Source organism: Scyliorhinus torazame, chromosome 21 (genome assembly GCF_047496885.1).
Source record: "Scyliorhinus torazame isolate Kashiwa2021f chromosome 21, sScyTor2.1, whole genome shotgun sequence".
Classification (NCBI taxonomy): Eukaryota; Metazoa; Chordata; class Chondrichthyes; order Carcharhiniformes; family Scyliorhinidae; genus Scyliorhinus; species Scyliorhinus torazame.
This window is the reverse complement of record NC_092727.1, coordinates 71,499,638-71,519,175: the sequence shown is the minus strand read 5'-3', so window position 1 is coordinate 71,519,175 and position 19,538 is coordinate 71,499,638. Positions and strand designations below refer to the sequence as shown.

The 19,538-nt window shown below is 45.1% G+C and overlaps 1 protein-coding gene across 2 annotated transcripts in view; it reads left to right on the top strand.

Annotated features, from left to right (window-relative positions):
* map3k3 (mitogen-activated protein kinase kinase kinase 3) overlaps positions 1–19,538 on the top strand; it is a 274,267-nt gene that overhangs the window by 101,299 nt on the left and 153,430 nt on the right. For both annotated transcript variants that reach the window (XM_072486935.1, XM_072486936.1), the window contains one exon: positions 6,030–6,150. In XM_072486935.1, coding sequence (XP_072343036.1) covers positions 6,030–6,150 — 121 coding nt within the window. The remainder of the gene's footprint in view (positions 1–6,029; positions 6,151–19,538) is intronic.

Below are 19,538 nucleotides of genomic sequence, written 5' to 3'. Positions count from 1 at the left end.
TCACCTTGGCTCCTGGCACCCCCCACACTACTTGCTGAAAGCACCGCATTGTAGGTCTTAATCCTGGAGAACTTCCTTGAAAATAAACACATAGCTGGAATTTTGCATGGTTGGAAGGGCTGCTTGAGTTTTACAATCTCTGGCAGTGACAAATCTGTTTGAAATCTCTATTCCTGTTGCACAACCTGCTGAAATTACGTTCTCTATCAATCTGTTCAATTACCTACAGCAACAAAAAATGTTTGTTGTGTCCGTCCCTCCAAATCTCCCAGTTATTGATGAATGCATTCTGAAAGCACAGGCTTGTACCAGGAATGAACCCATCAGTACAACTTGCAAGTACACACACTTCGCATGAGAGTTCAAGCTTCGACAAAACAGCATGCGTTTACCATCGTAAAAGAGAGTTGGAGAGTCATAGAGAGGTAATTCCATACTTGGGCCTAGGAACCTGAAGGCAGGGCTCCTGATGGTGGAGTGATTAAAATTTGGGGGTTGTCCATGAAATCAGAATTGGAGAAGTGCAAAGATCTGAGAGGATTGTAGGGATGGAAAAAGTTAGAGCTGGAGGGATGAGGCCGTAGAGTGATTTGAACGCAAGATTAAAATTGTTAGGTTGAGGTTTTGCCAAACTGGGAGCCATTACAGGTCAGCGAGCACAGGATTTGTCAGTCTGTTCAGATGGAAACATCACCTGATTTCACACTTGCCCAGCTGCCATACCTTGTCCCTTTCCTGTGTGTGTGTGTGTCTGTGTGTGTGTAGGCACATATATAGTGGTTAGCACTGCTGCCTCACAGCTCCAAGGACCTGGTTCAATTCCAGCCTTGGGTGACTGTCTGTGTGGAGTCTGCAGGTTCACCCCATGTCTGCGTGGGTTTCCTCCGGGTGCTTCGGTTTCCTCCCACAGTCCAAAGATGTGCAGGTTAGGTGGATTGGTCATGCTAAATTGCCCTTAGTGTCCAAGGATGTATAGGTTAGGTGGGGTTCCGGGGATAGGGCGGGAGATGAGCCTAGATAGGGGTGCTCTTTCAGAGGTCGGTGCAGACTCAGTGGGCCGAATGGCCTCCTGCGCTGTAGGAATTCTATGGTTCTATGTATACAAATGTATGTGCATCCATAGGGGCACAGTTTCACAATTTGCGGTCTATCATTTAAGATGGAGATGCAGAGGAATCTCTTCGAGGGTCGTTAGTGTTTGGAATTCTCTCTCTCAGACAGCAATGGAGGCTGGGTCATTGACTCTTGAGACGGAGTTAGAATTTTCATCGACAAGGGAATCACGGGTTATGGAGGCAAGCAGTGAAATGCAATAAAGGTAGCAAACAGGTTAACCATGATCTTGCTGAAAAGTGGAGCAGGCACGAGGGGTTGAATGCCTACTTTATTTCTGTTCTTGTGTTCAACCACTTGCTTTCGAGAAGGGGCTCTGTCTGATGAGCCTTCGTCCTAGCCCAGGGTGGTGAGACTTTTGGTGTACTCTTGTTTCTCTAGTTGAGCATTAAGACCTTCTGCTCTTTTTAATTTGGTGCTGGACCAAGGTAGCACCTTTTAAGCACGAGGGAAAATGACAACACAATCTTAAATGTGGGCAGCACGGTAGCACAAGTGATTAGGACTGTGACTTCACAGCACCAGGGTCCCAGGTTTGATTCCCTGCTGGGTCACTGCCTGTGCGGAGTCTGCACGTTCTACCCGTGTCTGCGTGGGTTTCCTCCGGGTGCTCCAGTTTCCTCCCACAGTCCAAAGACGTGCGGGTTAGGTGGATTAGCCATGATAAATTGCCCTTAGTGACCAAAAAAGGTTAGATGGGGTTACGGGGATAGGGTGGAAGTGAGGGCTTAGGTGGGTCGGTGCAGACTCGATGGGCCGAATGGCCTCCTTCTGCACTATGTTCTATGTAAAAACTAATATTACTATGTAAATTTCATTGAAAACACAATTGCATTATGTGATATTGGCTTGCAGAATTAAATGGAGACCAAATACAGTTAAGAGTTTGTTTGATGAGCTATCTCGGAAAGCCCTGTGGTGACTTTGTACCATTTTAAAAAAAAATCAACCATGTATTTCAAAGATTCCAATCAATTCAAGGCATCTGAAGTAAATTTGAAATTCTTTTTGTGTCTCATTGTTCGGGGTACTGCCAGCAACCCCTGTGTTGTAGAAACTGCTACAGATGAGTGCAGCAGATTTGTGGAGTATTTTCTGAGCTTCAGTACATTCGTTATAACTTGATCAAATGCCTGCTGCACCAATAACCAATGTCGTCTTGGGACCAGTTCATCTATATTCTGAGTCATTTGTTGGAAAGCCTTGCTTGATGAGATGTCTTTTTCCAAAAATGCAGTGTATGCTGGTGATAATGTGTGCTCAGCAGCATCCACTCACTCTTTGCACTGGCATTAAGTGAGTGGTCAAGCCATCAGGCTGCTTTGTGGATGAACCTCCTGTTTAAAGAACAATTGCCTTCACTGCAAACCAGACACACGGCTAACTTCACGCCTGGTGTGAAAGAATAAATATTGAGATACAATCACAACTTGGGACCTGTACGAACTGTTTGAAAGAGCAACCCAATTAAGAACTGCTCCCTTCCTCTTATCCTCAAGAATTCTTCCTTTTCAAGTATCTATCCAATTCTCTTTTGTATGTTACAACTGAACCTGAATAACCCTTTTTAGGCAGTATATTCCAGGCCATGAACAACCCGAGTTGAAAGAAAATTCCACCCTCTCTCATTCTTTCATCAATTACCTCAAATCTGCATTATCTGGTTACCAATAGTGAAAAGATTTTCCATCAAAACTTTTAATGATTTTGAATAACTCAAAAAATCTCCCCTTAACGTTCTCTGTCCTCAGAAGAAAACATCCCAGCTTCTGGTCTCTTCACATAACTGAAACCCCCTCATCAGTTGCAATGTGCATTTGGATTAAATCCATGGCGTGCCATATAGCACCTGCTGTGTACTGAGGAAATGTCATTAATATAAGACCATCGCTAATAATTCCAATGAGGAATTTAGGAGAAGCTTCTTTGCTTGTGTGTGGTGAAAATGTGGAACTTGTTGTCATATGGAATAGTTGAGGCTTAAATTAAAACTGAACTATTCAGTTTAGATGTGTTTAAGGGCAAGCTAGATAAGTACACAAGGGAGCAATGAATGGAAAGTTCTGATGACCGGGTTAGATAAAACAGTGGGACTAGGTTTCTGTGGTGCATAAACACCCTGAATGCTATTGTGCTGTAAATTCTGTGACTGTAAATAGGTTTTTTGTGATGGGCAGTATGCATTCCGGTACATTTTCTTCCCCAGTTTCTACCCGTCCCCATCTCTCTTATTGAGGTGACGCTAATTTCCACTGAGGGGCCAGGCTGAAAACAGATCTATTGGTATGAGTGTCAAGTAGTACCCAAGGACTTGAATCCTTTCCCTATTCTTTTCTCCCATTCAGTGTTGCAACCTAACTGCTGCATTGCCAAATGTTACACGTGCTCATGTTACTGAAGAAAATACATGGGCGATGTTTACATTTCCACTGCTTCCCAAGTCGGAGCCCAATAAATGTTTGTCTTTCTATCAAAATGAAGTTTAGTTTGGTGAGTGATGGCCAAGTGCTTGTTGCTTGATCTCGTTGTTTTCCTTCACATTGTTCAGGTTGGCCTAAGCCAGATGTGGGATGGGTTTTTTTGTTTCAAATTGCTGGCTGTTTTTTCCTTGCACTGTGAGTAATGTAGAAACTCACGGCAAGTTTTCACAGAAACCACTGTTTTGCTGTGAGCTCCCACTTCCTGTTCAGCACAAAAATTTGCTGGAATACTGTGATGTGCTTTTTATTTTAAGCTTCTCTCAGTAAACTCTTTGCCATTGGCAAACTCTGCCAGCCCCTGCATAACGTCACCAACATCTGCTGACTAATTGCATTTTAAAAAAATATGTCGTCCTATAGTTTTATCCCTGGAGTAAAAACAAGTTCAGGAAATAATACGTAGTGAGAATGAGTGCACAGAATTTTGGATCCATTACTGTTTACTGTCACTTTCTCTCATGTTAGCAAGTTTAAGATTGAACTTATTAGTGCCAATAAAACACAACAGAAAAGTATTCAAATTGGTAACTAGGGCTGAACTGATTATACACAGTAAATCTTAAACAATAAATTTAAACTGCCATAGACATAATGTTACAGATTAAATACCACATTCAGCAGCTTTGCAGATATTTGGTGTCATGGTGATTGTGGTCTCAGTTCATTCAAATCAACTTTTCAAGCAAAGGTATGCTAATAAAATGAACAAATTAAAAATACGTACAATGTTTCCCCGTCCAACTGTGCTGCATTTTATCAATTTTATTTTTCCAATTTATTTCCCTTCTCCCCTGATTTTTTTTGTAGTTCTATAGGTGCCAGCTGAACTGCGCTATCGCACCATTCTTCATGTGTGAGCCTTGATGATTACTGCTCACAGGCTATTCGATCATGAAACCTCATGCACTCTGGCAGTTTTGTGGCAATGTTACTGGAGAGAGATCCAGAGATCATGAGCTCAAATCCCACCCTGGCAGCTTCAGAATTTGAAATAGTGTTTTTTCTTGTGTCAGGAAATAAAAAGCATACATCAGTAAAAGTGTACTTGAAGCTGTCAGTTTGTCATAAAACCTCAACTAGTTTGCTAATAGTTTTTGACTTAATCTATTTGGCAGTTCCTCCACTAGCTGTATTGAATAACATTTGCTTGACTCTATGGGCGAGAAGAGGGGATGTAATTGTAAGACCTGTTGCAAATTGGTTTGCCCCACTATGTTCTACAGCGTGCGCTTTTTCTGCCTGTCCTCCACCCAGTGCTCCAGCAGCTAGAGTGACAAAGAACAAAGAAAAGTACAGCACAGGAACAGTCCCTTCGGCCCTCTAAGCCTGCGCCGACTATGCTGCCCGTCTAAACTAAAATCTTCTACACTTCCGGGGTCCGTACCCCTCTATTCCCATCCTATTCATGTATTTGTCAAGATGCCCCTTAAACGCCACTATCGTCCCTGCTTCCACCACCTCCTCCGGCAGCGGGTTTCAGGCACCCACTACCCTCTGTGTAAAAAAAAAAAACTTGCCTCGTACATCTTTCTAAACCTTGCCCCTCGCACCTTAAACCTATGCCCCCTAGTAATTGACCCCTCTACCCTGGGAAAAAGTCTCTGACTATCCACTCTGTCTGTGCCCCTCATAATTTTGTAGACCTCAATCAGGTCGCCCCTCAACCTCTGTCATTTCAGTGAGAACAAACCGGGTTTATTCATCCTCTCAGCAGAGCGAATGCCCTCCATACTAGGCAACATCCTGGTAAATCTCTTCTGCATCCTCTCTAAAGCCTCCACATCCTTCTGGTAGTGTGGCGACCAGAATTGAACACTATACTCCAAGTGTGGCCTAACTAAGTCTCTGTACAGCTGCAACATGACTTGCCAATTTTTATATTCAATGCCTCGGCCAATGAAGGCAAGCATGCCGTATGCCTTCTTGACTACATTCCCCACCTGTGTTGCCCCTTTCAGTGACCTGTGGACCTGTACTCCTAGATCTCTTTGACTTTCAATACTCTTGAGGGTTCTACCATTCACTGTATATTCCCTACCTGTATTAGACCTTCCATTTGCATTACCTCACATTTGTCCGGATTGAACTTCATCTGCCACCTCTCCGCCCAAGTCTCCAAACAATCTAAATCCTGCTGTATCCTCTGACAGTCCTCATCGCTATCTTCAATTCCACCAACCTTTGTGTCGTCTGCAAACTTACTAATCAGACCAGTTACATTTTCTTCCAAATCATTTATATTTACAACAAACAGCAAAGGTCCCAGCACTGACTAAGAGGTAGCTTTTCAGCTTTTCTTTCTGGAAGAGCATCTGTCCTACCAGCATTCAGACAGGGATCCTTAAGGGATTTGGCACTACTGTCATTGCCAAGTTTGTAACGTGGACGTGATGAACTTTGGACCTACACATCTAATTCCTTTTCTCCGAATCCTAGACATCACCACCTTCTTCCGTCGTTACGAAACAGGTCCGCATTAAGGCTTCTCAGTCAGTGGGGGACATTCTCAGCACCATCTACCAGCCATCAGAGTCACGAGGCAGGCACCTCTCTGTTGGTGAGTACCAGGTCTTCAGCAATTTGAAAGTCTGTTAAAGCAGCTCTTCGAGTATAAGTAATGGGATGTAAATAAGGCTTTGTAACCTAAAAGTTAAGCAGAATTTTCATGGTGCCTAATAGGAATAGGCTAGCCATTTGGAGTGCTGATTCAGTGTTGGTTCTGCCAATGTTTCAGTAAGATTAGCTTTTAAAGTAAAGTTTTGAAATGACTTTAAATTGTCTTAAATTGTCTGGGAATTGAGGTGTTAATTAGGCCCATAGACCCCAATCGGGCTGCATTGATGTGGTTATTTAAATGTATGGTGGTCAAACTTGTGGTCATGAACCAGGCAGTCCAGTCTCAAGCATGAATGCCTGGAAAAGCAATAGGCAGACTCTCTGTTTTTGAGAGATAAGTGAAGGCCCTTCATGCCTGCATACATTTTTCTAATAAATTATACTGTCCCAGTCTTGGGACCATGCAAAAGAAGACATTACATTTCTGGATAACTCACCATCCAGTTACAAAATACAATAGCTGTTTGAGTGCTTGATTAAATTGTTTGATTTTAGGGCATACTGGGTATTTTGTAGGAATATAGCTGAGTTAGTGGAGTGTGAAATGAGCATTTCCTGGATATGTGCTGGTTGCAAGTGTTTACTGATTGTATTTAGAAAAGACTTTGAATAAAATGCCCTTGGAAAGTAGCTCACAAGGTATAGGAGCAGAATTAGGCCATTTGGCCCATTGAGTCTGCTCTGCCATTCAATCATGGCTGAGCCCATCCTGGCATTAGCCTGTTCTCCGTAACCCTACAACCCATTACCAATTAAAAATCTGTCTAACTCCTCAAATTTACTCACTATCCCAGCATTCACCGCACTCTGGTAGCGAATTCCACAGATTCACAACCCTTTGGGAGAAGTAGTTTCTCAATTCTGATTTAAATTTGCTACCTATTATCCTAAGGCTACCCCTCATTCTAGAATGCCCCACAAGAGGAAGCATCTGCTCCACGCCTACTTTATCCATACCTTTTATCATCTTGCATACCTCCTATTTGATTTCCCCTCATTCTTCTAAACTCTAGAGTATAGGCCTAATCTGTTCAATCTCTCTTCATAACTCCAATCTCTGGAATCAACCTAGTGAACCTCCTCTGAACTGCCTCCAATGCCACTACATCTTTCCTCAAATAAGGGGACCAAAACTGTGCACAATACTCCAGGTGTGGTCTCACTAATGCCATGTATAATTGCAACGCTCCCTTAGCTTTATACTCTATTCCTTTAGCTATAATTGCCAACATTCCATTTGCTTTTCTTTATTATCTGCTGTACCTGCATGCTAGTAACATAACACTGTAGGAACATGGAACCTCTGTCTCTGCCATTGCTGAAATGTCACGTTAAAATGCTGGAACTTCGTATCTAACACCATTGTGAATATACCTACATCAGATGGGTGCAGCAATTTAAGAAGGTGACTCAGCACTACCTCTCAAGCAATTAGGAATGGGCATTTAATACAGGCCTTACCAGCGACATTCTTATCAAAAATGAATTCTCCCAGTGAGCCAGAGAAGAGCCAGCCGGAGTGAGGCACAACCAAGAGTGAGTTTGGGAATTTGAAGCTAGGTGGGAATTCGAAGCTGGGTTGGGAGGAGGTGCTTTTTATCCTTGGTAAGTGACTGGTAAGTAGTTTTCCTTTTCATTGTCTAATTCATTTATTTTTACTTTGTAGTTGTATAAGTTTACCTAAGATTTAAGACATGGCAGGAGATCCCAGACCCGTGTCATGCTCCTCATGTGCGATGTGGGAGCTCAGGGACACGTCCACTGTCCCTGGCTCCTTCACGTGCAAGAAGTGTGTCCAGTTGCAGCTCCTGTTAGACCGCTTGACGGCTCTGGAGCTGCGGATGGACTCAATTTGGAGCATCCGCGATGCTGAGGACGTCGTGGATAGCACGTTTAGCGAGTTGGTCACACCGCAGGTGAAAGTTACTCAGGGAGATAGAAAATGGGTGACCAAAAGACAGAGCAAGAGTAGGAAGGCAGTGCAGGTGTACCCTGCGGTCATCTCCCTGAAAAACAGATATACCGCTTTGGATACTGTTGAGGGAGATGGCTCACCAGGGGAAGGCAGCAGCAGCCAGGTTCATGACACCGTGGCTGGCTTTGCTGCGCAGCAGGGCAGGAAGAAGAATGGCAGGGCTATACGATAGGGGACTCAATCATAAGGGAATAGACAGGCGGTTCTGTGGATACAATCGAGACTCCAGGATGGTGTATTACCTCCCTGGTGCAAGGTCAAGAATGTCTCGGAGCGGCTGCAGGACATTCTTGGGGGGGGGGGGGGGGGGGGGTGAACAGCCAGCTGTCGTGGTGCACAACGATTTAGGTAAAAAACGGGACGAGGTCCTACAAGCTGAATTCAGGGAGTTAGGAGTTAAACTAAAAAGTAGGACCTCAAAGGTAGTAATCTCAGGATTGCTACCAGTGCCACGAGCTAGTCTAGAGTAGGAATGTCAGGAGGATGAATGCGTGGCTCGAGAGATGGTACAAGAGGGAGGGATTCAAATTCCTGGAGCATTGGAACCGGTTCTGGGGGAGGTGGGACCAGTACAAACCGGACGGTCTGCACCTGGGCAGGACTGGAACCGATGTCCTGGGGGGGGGGGGGGGGCGGGGTGTTTGCTAGAGCTGTTGGGGAGGGTTTAAACTAATGTGGCAGAGGGATGGGAACCGATGCAGGAAGTCGGAAGGTAGTAAAACAGGGACAGAAACAAAAGGCAATAAGGGGGAAACTGTAAGGCAGAGAAGCCATAGTCAAAAATCAAAAAGAGCGACAGTACAAGGTACAGTGACTGAGGGGAGCTCAGTGAATAGGCCCAGTAATACTAAAAGGAATAAAAAGGGAAGTAAAAACATTAATGGTAAGCGATGCGGCAAGTTGTTACATGGAGATATGGGTTCAACGACAAGGAAAATTAGGAGAAAAGTTAAGAGGAAATATAACTTACGAGAGGTTACTGATCAAGGTGTTAAGATTCAAAACCGAGGTAAAAAAGCCAACATAAGTGTACTTTACCTGAATGCTCGTAGTATTCGGAATAAGGTAAATGAGTTGATGGCGCAAATCATCGTGAATGACTATGATTTAGTGGCCATTACTGAAACATGGTTAAAGGATGGTCACGACTGGGAGTTAAATATCCGAGGGTATGAAACTATTCGGAAGGACAGAGTGGATGGTAAGGGAGGTGGTGTAGCTCTGTTATTTAAGGATGACATCCGGGCAATAGTAAGGGATGACATCGGTGCTATGGAGGATAAGGTTGAATCCATTTGGGTGGAAATCAGGAATAGTAAGGCGAAAAAGTCACTGATAGGGGTAGTCTATAGGCCACCAAATAGTAACATTATGGTGGGGCAGGCAATAAACAAAGAAATAACGGATGCATGTAGAAATGGTACAGCAGTTATCATGGGGGATTTTAATCTACATGTCGATTGGTTTAACCAGGTCGGTCAAGGCAGCCTTGAGGAGGAGTTTATAGAATGCATCCGCGATAGTTTCCTAGAACAGTATGTAATGGAACCTACGAGGGAACAAGCGGTCCGAGATCTGGTCCTGTGTAATGAGACAGGATTGATTCATGATCTCATAGTTAGGGATCCTCTCGGAAGGAGCGATCCCAATATGGTGGAATTTAAAATACAGATGGAGGGTGAGAAGGTAAAATCAAACACTAGTGTTTTGTGCTTAAACAAAAGAGATTACAATGGGATGAGAGAAGAACTAGCTATGGTAGACTGGGAGCAAAGACTTTATGGTGAAACAGTTGAGGAACTGTGGAGAACCTGCCAAGCGATTTTTCACAGTGCTCAGCAAAAGTTTATACCAACAAAAAGGAAGGACGGTAGAAAGAGGGAAATCGACCGTGGATATCTAAGGAAATAAGGGAGAGTATCAAATTGAAGGAAAAAGCATACAAAGTGGCAAAGATTAGTGGGAGACGAGAGATCTGGGAAATCTTTAGGGGGCAACAGAAAGCTACTAAAAAAGCTATAAAGAAGAGGAAGATAGATTGAGAGTAAGCTTGCTCAGAATATAAAAACAGATAGTAAAAGTTTCTACAAACATATAAAACAAAAAAGCGTGGCTAAGGTAAATATTGGTCCTTTAGAGGATGAGAAGGGAGATTTAATCATGGGAGATGAGGAAATGGCTGAGGAACTGAACAGGTTTTTTGGGTCGGTCTTCACAGTGGAAGACACAAATAACATGCCAGTGACTGATAGAAATGAGGCTATGACAGGTGAGGGCTTTGAGAGGATTGTTATCTCTAAGGAGGTAGTGATGGGCAAGCTAATGGGGCTAAAGGTAGACAAGTCTCCTGGCCCTGATGGAATGCATCCCAGAGTGCTAAAAGAGATGGCTCAGGAAATTGCAAATGCACTAGTGATAATTTACCAAAATTCACTAGACTCTGGGGTGGTCCCGGCGGATTGGAAATTAGCAAACGTGACACCACTGTTTAAAAAAGGAGGTAGGCAGAAAGCGGGTAATTATAGGCCAGTGAGCTTAACTTCGGTAGTGGGGAAGATGCTGGAATCTATCATCAAGGAAGAAATAGCGAGGCATATGGACGGAAATTGTCCCATTGGGCAGATGCAACATGGTTTCATCAAGGGCAGGTCGTGCCGAACTAATTTTGTGGAATTTTTTGAGGACACTACCAGTGCGGTAGATAATGGGGAGCCAGTGGATGTGGTATATCGGGATTTCCTGAAAGCCTTTGACAAGATGCCACACAAAATATTGCTGCATAAAATAAAGATGCATGGCATTAAGGGGTAAGTAGTTGCATGGATAGAGGATTGGTTAATTAATAAAAAGCAAAGAGTGGGGATTAATGGGTGTTTCTCTGGTTGGCAATCAGTAGCTAGTGGTGTCCCTCGGGGATCAGTGTTGGGCCCACAATTGTTCACAATTTACATAGATGATCTGGAGTTGAGGACCAAGGGCAATGTGTCCAAGTTTGCAGACGACACTAAGATGAGTGGTAAATCAAAAAGTGCAGAGGATACTAGAAGTCTGCAGAGGGATTTGGATAGGTTAAGTGAATGGGCTAGGGTCTGGCAGATGGAATACAATGTTGACAGATGTGAGGTTATCCATTTTGATAGGAATAACAGAAAAAGGGATTATTATTTAAATGATAAAATATTAAAACATGCTGTTGTGCAGAGAGACCTGGGTGTGCTAGTGCATGAGTCGCAAAACGTTGGTTTACAGGTGCAACAGGTGATTCAGAAGGCGAATGGAATGTTGTCCTTCATTGCTCGAGGGATGGAGTTTAAGACTAGGGGGGTTCTGCTGCAATTGTGTAAGGTGTTAGTGAGGCCACACCTGGAGTATTGTGTTCAGTTTTGGTCTCCTTACTTGAGAAAGGACATACTGGCACTGGAGGGTGTGCAGAGAAGATACACCAGATTAATCCCAGAGCTGAAGGGGTTGGATTACGAGGAGAGGTCGAGTAGACTGGGACTGTACTCGTTGGAATTTAGAAGGATGAGGGGGGATCTTATAGAAACATATAAAATTATGAAGGGAATAGATAGGATAGATGCGGGCAGGTTATTTCCACTGGCGGGTGAAAGCAGAACTAGGGGGCATAGCCTCAAAATAAGGGGAAGTAGATTTAGGACTGAGTTTAGGAGGAACTTCTTCACCCAAAGGGTTGTAAATCTATGGAATTCCTTGCCCAGTGAAGCAGTCGAGGCTCCTTCATTAAATGTTTTTCAGGTAAAGATAGTTTTTTGAAGAATAAAGGGATTAAGGGTTACGGTGTTCGGGCCGGAAAGTGGATCTGAGTCCACAAAAGATCAGCCATGATCTCATTGAATGGCAGAGCAGACTAGAGGGGCCAGGTGGCCTTCTCCTGCTCCATGTTCTTATGAATAAAAGTGTGTTTATATTGCAAGAGTGTGAAACGAAAGGAGAGTACATTTGCAATGCATGCATATTTTATGACGGTACTGCTTATACAGGAGCTAAGCAATCAAAAATCAGCAGTGCCGCAGCTTTAGATGTGAAGCAGATGTTTCTTTGAAAGACTTCAGCCCAATTAAGGATTGTCAGCCCAGCGTTTGCACCCAAGTCTCTGGGATGGGGCAGGAACCCACAAATTTCCGACTTGCATGAGAGTGTTCCTATTGGATTGTATTGGATTTGTTTATTGTCACGTGTACCGAGGTACAGTGAAAAGTTTTTTTCTGCGAGCAGCTCAAACAGATCATTTAGTACATGAAAAGAAAAAGAAAAGAAAATACATAAAAGGGTAACACAAGGTCCATAAAGTAAATACATAGCATCAGGAGTGCAGCCATGTCAGGTTGAGTCAGGTTAAAAGGGCCTCGAAGGATCTTCAAATCTGCAAGGGAAGATAAAAGAGAAAGGTTAGTGATAATGTCACGGTAGAATTAAATTTTAAAAGATTAGTACGATTATAAGAGATGTAAAAAGAGGATCTGTTTGGGAGAGCTCGTAGAGAGTCGCCACGCTCTGGCGCCATCTTTTGTGTGGTACCTTTTCAAACGCTTGTTGGAAATCCAAGTATATTACATCTACTGGTTCCCCTTCATCTAGCCTGCTCGTTTCTACCTCATAGAATTCTTCTTTTTTTAAAATTTAGAGTACCTAATTATTTTTTTCCAATTAAGAAACAATTTAGCGTGGCCAGTCGAACTAGCCTGCACATCTGTGGGTTGTGGGGGTGAGACCCACGCAAACACGGGGCGAATGTGCAAACTCCACACGGACAGTGACCCGGGGCCGGTATCGAACCGAATCTTCAGTGCTGTGAGGCAGCAGTGCTAACCACTCGGCCACAGTGCCGCCCTCACCTCAGAATTCTAATTAATTTGCCAGGTATTATTTCCTCTTCATGAAGCCATGTTAACTTGGCTTGATTATATTATGCATTTCTAAATGCTCTGCTTTAAACCCTTTATAATAGACTAAAATTTTCCCAATGACACGGGTTAAGCTAACTGACCTATAGTTACTTGTTTTTCCCCTCCCTCATTTTTTGAATAAATGTTACATTGGCAGTTTTCCAATCCTCTGGGACTTTTCCAGAATTTAAGGATTCTTGCAAGATTACTACCAGTGCATTCCTTATCCCTGTAGCTCTTCCTTTAGAATCCTGGGATGCAACCCATCAGTCCAAGCGACTTATCTGCCTTTAGCCCCATATTTTTCTCCTCGAGATTGTTATTGTATTTTTTTATTTCCTGCCCCTTGATTATTTTTCAAATGTTATTGAGTGAGGGCCCAGGTTGATAAAGTTAAAGTGCTTCTCCAGAGGAAATCCTTTTGTCTTGGGACTACTGACTGAATGCTACTGCCAGAAGACCATCTCTAACATTACACCGGTGGCCTCAATCCTTAAGCATCCTGGGAGACAGGTTGCTGCAAGGATTTCAACATCAGAAGCAAGGAACTCCTCCCTCTTTTCATCTTAATCCCTCTTATTTTACCTCTCTCTGTGTTTGTCTGCCTTGTGTGTGTCTAAAAGACCTAGATAGAGTTAACGTGGAGAGGGTCTTTCCACTTGCAGGAGAAACTAGAAGCTGAGGGGGCAACCTCAAACTGAAGGGATGATCCTTTAAAACAGAGATGAGGAAATTCTTCAGCCAGAGGGTAGTGGATCTGTGGAACTCATGGCCGCAGAAGGCTGTGGCATCCAAGTCATTGAATGCCTTTAAAGTAGAGATAGGTAGATTCTTTATTAATAATGGGGATCAAGGGTTCTGGGGAGGAGGCAGTAGAATGTGGATGAGAACCATATCTGCCATGATTGAATAGCAGAACAGACTCGATGGGCCAGATGGCCTAATTCTGCTCCTAAGTCTTATGGTCTTCGAGGATGTGACGGCAGATGGGCGAGGTGGAGTGGTAGCAGATTTTCTGGCTGTAATTTCGTTATAATTATTGCGTATTTCAACTGTGTTTCTGTTATAAATAAGCAGTTATTGTGTTCAATTTACTGGTGGCTATAACCTATTGAGCAGTCAAGGAGCCAAAGATTATGCATATTATATACGAATTATTGGTTAATTCACTTTTGATGGGACTCTGGGTCTGTGGGGCTGGAATTGACAGCGCACTAGCCCAGGGTGTCATAACACCTTTTTTTAACTTCCTTCAGGAAACTCTTGCTATCTATTTGTATTACCCTCATAGTTAATCTTCACCCTCTTATTTTTTTTGTCATCTTTTGCTTGTTCTTAAAACTTTCCCAATCCTCTGACTTACCATTGTCATATTCTGTTTTTACTTTTGGTTTAACACTATCCTTCACTTCCTTGGTTAACTATGGTTGATTTATCCCCTTCCTAAAATCCTCCTTCCTCACTGGGAGATTTTTTTTGGTGAGTCATGAACAATTTTCAAAAACGTCTGTCATTACTGATCAACCATGTTTCCCGTAAATCCTTTCCCAATGCACTCCAGCTAACTTTGCACTCCTTCCTTTATCATTACCTTTATTTATTGGAGCGCAGTTGTTTCTGACCCAAGCTTCTCACTTTCAAATTGAATGCTAAGTTCTACCAGGTTATGATCACTGCTGCCTTGGGGATCTTTTACTTGGATTGTTTATTAAACCTGCCTCATTACACAGTACCAAATCCAAAGTAGCCTGATTGCTGGTTGGACCCACAACATATTGTCCCAGGAAACTGTCCCGAATACACTTTTATGAATGCTTCCTCATGGTTACCTCTGCCAATTTGAATTTACCAATCTACATGAAGATTAAAGTCACCCATGTGTAAAGTACTGTCTTTTTTACATGCCTTTATTATCTCCTGATTTATTCTCTGTCCTACAGTATAGTAAGTTAAGGGACGTATAGACTACTCCAACCAGTGTCGTTTTCCCTTTGTTATTTCTTACCTTTATCCATATGGATTCTACATCATCCGATCCAAGATCATTTCTTGCAATTGTACATATTCCATTTCATATTAACAAAGCTACCTCACCATCTTTTCCTTCATGCCTGTCCTTAAGAAAAGTCACAACCTCTGAATATTTAGTTCCCAGTTTTGATCTCCTTGTAATGGCTATAAGATCATTAACTTCAATTTGTGCTGTTAATTCATTTATTTTATGCGAAATGCTAGGAAGAACAATTAAGTAAAGAACAATTAATTTTGCCTTGTAACCATAATTTCCCTTTTTGACCCTATTTATTGCTGTTTTTTTATGCTTGTACACTCTGTCCCTTCTGTCACACTCTGGGTATCATCACCTGGAGGTTCCCTTTCAAACCACACACCATCCTGACTTGAAAATATATCACCATTGACTTCCGGTGGCGGCTATGAAGGAGTAACTCGCATATTTGGTGGCTCCTGCTCGGGTCGGACTTTTGGACCTTTTCCCCCGATTTTCTACCGGACTTGAACTTCAGGACGCGCGACAACGCAGAATCACCGAGCAGAAGCTTATAGCCAAGTGTGCGGCCTCAACCGGGACCTGGGATTCATGTCGCATTACATTCATCCCCCACCATCTGGCCTGCGAAATCCTACCAACTGTCCTGGCTTGACACAATTCACACCTCTTTAACCTGGGGTTATCCCATCTCTGGATCTGTAAAGATTTAATCACCTGCTAATGCTCGCATTCCAAGCATTGTCTGGCATCTTTGAATCTGTCTATATATGTTTCTGGAACATACCTCTTCATTCACCTGAGGAAGGAGCAGCGCTCCGAAAGCTAGTGACATCGAAACAAACCTGTTGGACTTTAACCTGGTGTTGTAAGACTTTTTACTGTGTAAAACTGAAGACAGAGGCAATTGTGTACTGAATTCCCACATCGGTGCATGGAGAGAAGGACTAGAAGTGCTCGTAAAGGCAGAAACAGAAAGACAGAGAAGACTTGGGTTGAAGCTGCAGCGGGAGACAGCATGGCGGAGGACCGGACCTCTGGTTTGTCGACCCAGCAGTCAACGGAGCAGCTGATGCAAGTTATTCAGGAAGGCTTTGCTAAGCCGAAACGGGACTGCTTGGACCCGATAATAGAGTCGATTGAACGGCTGAAGCTTAGATTGGATGCCCAAGATTGGGCGATCCAGAAGGTGGAGAAGGCGCTGGCTGAGCAGGAGGAACATCAAACTGCGGTGGAGTTGGAGGCGAGGATGCTGAGGGACCAGCAGAAGAAGCTTCTGGAGAAGGTGGAGGACCCTAGAGAATAGGTCCCGCCGACAGAACTTGAGAATCGTTGGGCTCCCGGAGGGGTCCGAAGGAGCGGACGCCGGGGATTTTATCGCAGATATGTTTGAAAAGCTGCTGGGAGATGGGGCATTCTCCCGACCCTTGGAGGTGGACAGGGCTCACAGAGCACTCGCGAGGAAGCCGCGAACAGGAGACCCCCCCCCCCCCGCCCCCTGAGGGCAATGGCGGTGAGATTCCACAGATACTTGGATAAGGAGCGCATTCTACAGTGGGCCAAGCAGTCACGGAGCTGTAAGTGGGACAATAGTACCCTGGGGGCCTACCAAGACCTGAGTGTGGAGGTGGCCAGGAGAAGAGCAGGCTTCAACCAGATCAGGTCAATCCTTTTTAAGAAAAAGGTGAAGTTCGGACTGTTGTATCTGGCCCGTCTCTGGGTCACGTGCGAGGAACAGCACTTTTATTTCGAGTCGCCTGAGGACACGCTGGACTTCGTGAAAAGGAAAGGACTGGTGGTGGACTGAGAACTTTTGAACTTTGCTGCAGCGTTCATTTTTTTTTTCATTTGGTTTCTCTGTTCTTCAAAAAAAAGTTTCTCATTGTTCGTTTTGTGGAAGCTGTTTGTAATGCCTTTTGTGTTGATTTGGGACCAGTGGCAGAGCTGAGTGAGTTAAGGTTTTCATTTGCACTGTTGGGGGATGGATGTGTGCTTGTTTAGATTTTGGTGTTTTTCTGTCGGGCAATTGTGTGGGGATTGTTTGATGTTGGAGTATGTTTGTATGAGCGGGTAGGGAGGGAACAATAGGTGGGAGACTATCCGGCGCCAGGGATAGGGTCTACCAAGCTAACTGGGCGGGCTAGCTCACGGAAGCTCAGTGGGGGGTGTGCATATATTCGGTTTATCAAAGGGGTTGGGTTACAGAGTGTTGCTACTAGGGGCAGGGAGGGGGGGGAAATGTTCTGCTGACGAGGGAGGGACTTGGGCCAAGTGACAGAGAGGAGGTTGGGGGCGGAGGCTGCCTGGGGGGGGGGGGGAGGGGCTGATGGAGGCGCAGAGCATGGGCTGGCGGAGGGCCCGAAAAAGAGAATAACTGATCGGCGAAGGGGGGAGGGGGCAATGAGCCCCCCAACAAGGCTGATCATCTGGAATGTTCAAGGGTTAAATGGACCGGTCAAGAGGGCACATGTGATCACGCATCTTAGGGATCTGAAGGCGGAAGTGGTAATGTTGCAAGAGACGCACCTTTGAGTAACTGACCAGATTAGATTGAGGAAAGGCTGGATTAGTCAGGTCGTTCACTCGGGAGTGGATTCAAAACTAGAGGGGTCGCGAGTGGTGTTTGAGGTGGGTAGAATAGTTTCGGATGTGGGAGGTTGATACATGATGGTCAGTGGGAAACTGGAGGGGGTGCAGGTAGTATTAGTAAATGTGTATGCACTAAATTGGGATGACGTGGAGTTTATGAAGAGGATGCTGGGGAAGCTACCGGACCTGGACTCGCACAGGTTGATCATGGGAGGGGACTTCAACACAGTTATTGACCCTGGCCTGGACCGGTCAAACTCGAAAACGGGCAGGGTGTCAGCAATGGCAAAGGAACTAAAGGGTTCATGGAGCAGATTGGGGGGGGGGGGTGGATCCATGGAGATTTGGGCAGCCGAGGGTGATGGGGTTCTCCTTCTACTCGCACGTGTATAACGTGTACTCCCGGATCGATTTCTTCATTTTGAGCAGGGCCTTGCTGGCTGGGGTGGTGGACACGGGGTACTCGGCGATCACAATCTCAGACCATGCTCCGCACTGACTGGACCTGCAGGTTAGTAAAGACAGTAACCAGCGCCCGCACTGGAGGTTGGATGTGGGACTTTTGGCGGATGAAGGGACGTGCGAATGGCTGAGGAAATGTATTCAGAACTACCTGCAGGTCAACGTCACGGGGGAAATTTCAGCAACTGTGGCCTGGGAAGCACTGAAGGCGGTGGTTAGAGGGGAGCTGATCTCGATCCGGGCCCACAGGGAGAAGTTAGACAGGGCAGAGACGGACCGACTGGTTAAGGAGATACTACAGATCGATAGGAAGTATGCGGAGACCCCAGAGGCAGGGCTATTAAGGGAACGGCGGAGGCTACAGGCGGAGTTCGACTTGTTAAACACAGGGAGGGCGGTGGAGCAGCTGAGAAAGGCGAGGGGGCGACCTATGAGTATGAAGAGAAGGCCAGCAGAATGCTTGCACAGCAGCTTAAAAAGAGGGAGGCAGCCAGGGAGAAAGGGAATGTAATGACGAAGATGGGAACCTGGTTGGAGATTCAGCAGGGGTGAATAAGGCGTTTAGGGATTTCTACAGAAGACTGTATAGGTCGGAACCCCCTACGGGGCCGGAGGGGTTGAGGCACTTCTTGGGGGGGCTGAATTTCCCAAAGGTGGACGGGAGCTGGTAGAAGGGCTGGGAGCCCCGATCGGGTTGGAAGAGATAGTGGAGGGTCTGAAGGCCATGCAGGCGGGTAAAGCCCCGGGGCCGGACATGTACCCAGTGGAGTTTTACAAAAAGTTCTCTGGGATATTGGGGCCGGTGTTGATGAGGATGTTCAATGAGGCAAGGGAAAGAGGGGTGCTGCCCCCGACGATGTCACAGGCCACGATTCCGCTGATTCGGAAGGGGGACAAGAACCCGGAGCTGTGTGGGTCCTACAGGCCGATATCCCTGTTGAATGTGGACGCCAAACTGCTGGCCAAAGTTTTGTCCTCCAGGATTGAGGATTGTGTTCCGGATGTTGTTGGGGAGGACCAGACGGGGTGTGTTAAGAGTAGGCAGTTGCTGGCCAATGTAAGAATGCTGTTAAATGTGATCATGATGCCCCCGGAAGGTAGGGAGGTGGAGTTAGTGATCGCAATGGATGCCGATAAGGCTTTTGATCGGGTAGAATGGGATTATCTGTGGGAGGTATTAGGACGGTTCGGATTTGGGCGGGGCTTTATAGGACAACATCGGACTATTTTAGACTGCACCGGGGGACGAGGCAGGGATGCCCCCTCTCCCCACTGTTGTTCGCGCTAGCTATAGAGCCGTTGGTAATTGCTCTGAGAGCCTCAAGTAGCTGGGGGGAGGGGGAGGGGGTGGAGCACAGAGTCTCGCTCTATGCAGCCGACCTGCT